We start from the raw sequence: 2193 nt of genomic DNA, 5'->3' as shown, positions 1-2193 counted from the left end.
CTGCCGATGGAGATCCCGTTCGATCACATCCAGCCACTTCGGGTCGCCCGGGAGGAGATCCAGTTCCTGGGGAGGAGAGGGTTGGGGTGAGCAGCCGCACCGACACGTGGGGCAGCCACGGGGCTCTGCCCCGAACACGAGCCTCAGCAGGCCGTGGGTTAGCCCACGATGGTTGGGATGCGAGCCACCTTGCCCCCGCCCCCCCAGCAGCAACAAGCGACATCTGGGAGCCCAACAGACACCCCAAGCCCTGGAGGGAGCAGGAGCCACCCCAGCACGGCCCCCCGTCCACCAGCACCCCCTCCTGGAGGTGCAGGAAGGTCCCCCCGCCTGCACTCACGTCGAACTTGCCCATGTTCTGCTCCAGCTTGACCTTGCTCCCGGAGAGGTACTGCCAGGCTCGGCCCCGCAGCGAGGGCGGGATCCCCTTCTGGCACCGCAGCCGGATCTGGGGGGAGAGACGCAGCCGTCACGGCGGGGGGAACGGCAGAGCAGCGGGCACCAAAGAAGCCCCCAGGGGCAAGATGGGAGCCAGAGCCAGCACCGTGGTCACAGGCTGGTCCCCAGCCGCCTCCTTGTACGAGGGGACGTGTCCCTGCTCCCCTGGGGACAGGGGGCCCAGCCACACGTCCCCTGATGGCGGCTGGCATCACGCAGAGCTACGGGATAGCGTGGGGAGCTGCAGCCAGAGACCCCGAGGATCTCAGGAGGGGTCTTGCTCACCCCCTTTCCCCCCAGCATTGCTCTTAACATGCCAGGCAGAGCTACACCAGCACGAGGGAGTTGCTGACGGCTGCCAGGAGCCCGGCCAAGGCTTTGCGGCTTGCAAACGGCTCCAAACAAGCCCAGCTTTGCCTCAAAGCAGGATCCTGCTGGGAGCTGGAAAGGCAAACACTGGAGCCAAGGCAGGGAGCGGGTGGCTCCCTCCCATCCCAGCACGGCCCGTGGGCAGCACTGGGGATGCAAAGGAGGGCTCTCTGCCCCCCCGGCCGGCCCTCCTGCTCACCCGCGGGGCCACGGAGAGCAGGAGGTGCACCCTGGCGAGCGGCTCAGCCCTCCCGCCTGCTCACCCCGGGCAGAAGGACAGGCCTGGCCCCGGCTCCATGCATGGCCGGCTCCGTGCCCACAGTTGGCCCCCAGCTTCCTTGGCACAGGGCCCCAGCCAAGACCAAAGTCCAGGTGAGGCAGTGACCGCCGGTACCTACGCCGCGGCAGGGAGCTGGCTTAACCCTGCCGCTGCCAGCACCCCATCCGGGACCACGACCAGAGACCCCCACACGTCCCGCTCTGGCTCCCGGGAAAGCAGCAGCACCATCTCCCCACGGTCCTCGGCCCGCAGCGAGGTAGGACACACGAGACGGATGCTTTCAGCGCAGTTACTCCGCATAAAGCCCTGCGGAAACCCAGCGTGGCCTCCCCACCTCATTTCCCCATTTGGGTGGCACACGCCAAGTGCCGCAGACGTGCCAAAGCTCCGTGAGCCCCGGCCGACAGCTCCCAAAGCCTCCCTGGGCCTCCCCAGAGCTCCTTTTCCCCCTTTACCAGTATAACTGGGGAGCAATTGTGCTTCCAAGCAGCCCAGCCCAGCGCGGTGGCAACGCCACGTCCCCAGGAGGGTTTGCTGCTCCCTCGCCGCAGCGCTGCTTGTTTACCCCGGGCAGGTCCCGAGCCCTGCGAAGCCTTTGTGCTCGCAGGAAACGTGGCGGGCGATGCCCGGGGCGGCTGCGGGGCAGCTCTGCCGCTGCTGACAGCTCCCTTTTCGAGCCGGCTCCCTTTCCTGCTGGCTAAGCTGCCAGGAAGGAAGCAAACCGCCTTGCTGGGTTTCGGTTCGGCAGCCCCTCCAAGCTGGCCAGGCTCAGCACCGCCGGCGCCAAAGTGGCTGAGCATCTCATCGCCTCGCCTCCGCACGGGGTCCTGCCGTCGCCCCCTGGGTTCCCGGGATCCCGCCGTGTCCTTCTAGGGACAAGGGAGCACGTCCGGGCTGAGGGATGGTGAAAGCAAAGAGCAGTCGGAGCGCTGCTCATCCCTGGAGAGCAGCGGGAGCTGCCCACGCGTCTGCCCTCCTTCGGGCTGGTTGGAAAGGGCAAGGACCGGCACGCGGCAATGGCACGGCTCGGCGCCATGAAGGACACGGGGCCGCGGCTCCGCTGGGATCCGAGCCAGGCGGGTGAGGGAGGGAGCGTTTCGGGCTCC

General features: G+C 67.9%; 1 protein-coding gene across 1 annotated transcript in view; it reads right to left on the bottom strand.

The window, feature by feature from the left end:
* The window catches only part of TBC1D10A (TBC1 domain family, member 10A), a 21683-nt gene that overhangs the window by 15933 nt on the left and 3557 nt on the right, over positions 1-2193 (bottom strand). The window contains exons 3-4 of the mRNA XM_009893346.1: positions 341-448; positions 5-66 (exon numbers count right to left, since the gene is read on the bottom strand). Coding sequence (XP_009891648.1) covers positions 5-66; positions 341-448 — 170 coding nt within the window. The remainder of the gene's footprint in view (positions 1-4; positions 67-340; positions 449-2193) is intronic.

Source organism: Charadrius vociferus, unplaced genomic scaffold (assembly GCF_000708025.1).
Source record: "Charadrius vociferus isolate BGI_N301 unplaced genomic scaffold, ASM70802v2 scaffold579, whole genome shotgun sequence".
In the NCBI taxonomy this organism is placed as follows: Eukaryota; Metazoa; Chordata; class Aves; order Charadriiformes; family Charadriidae; genus Charadrius; species Charadrius vociferus.
Note: the sequence above shows the minus strand (reverse complement) of the source record. Positions and strands in the feature narration are given on the sequence as shown.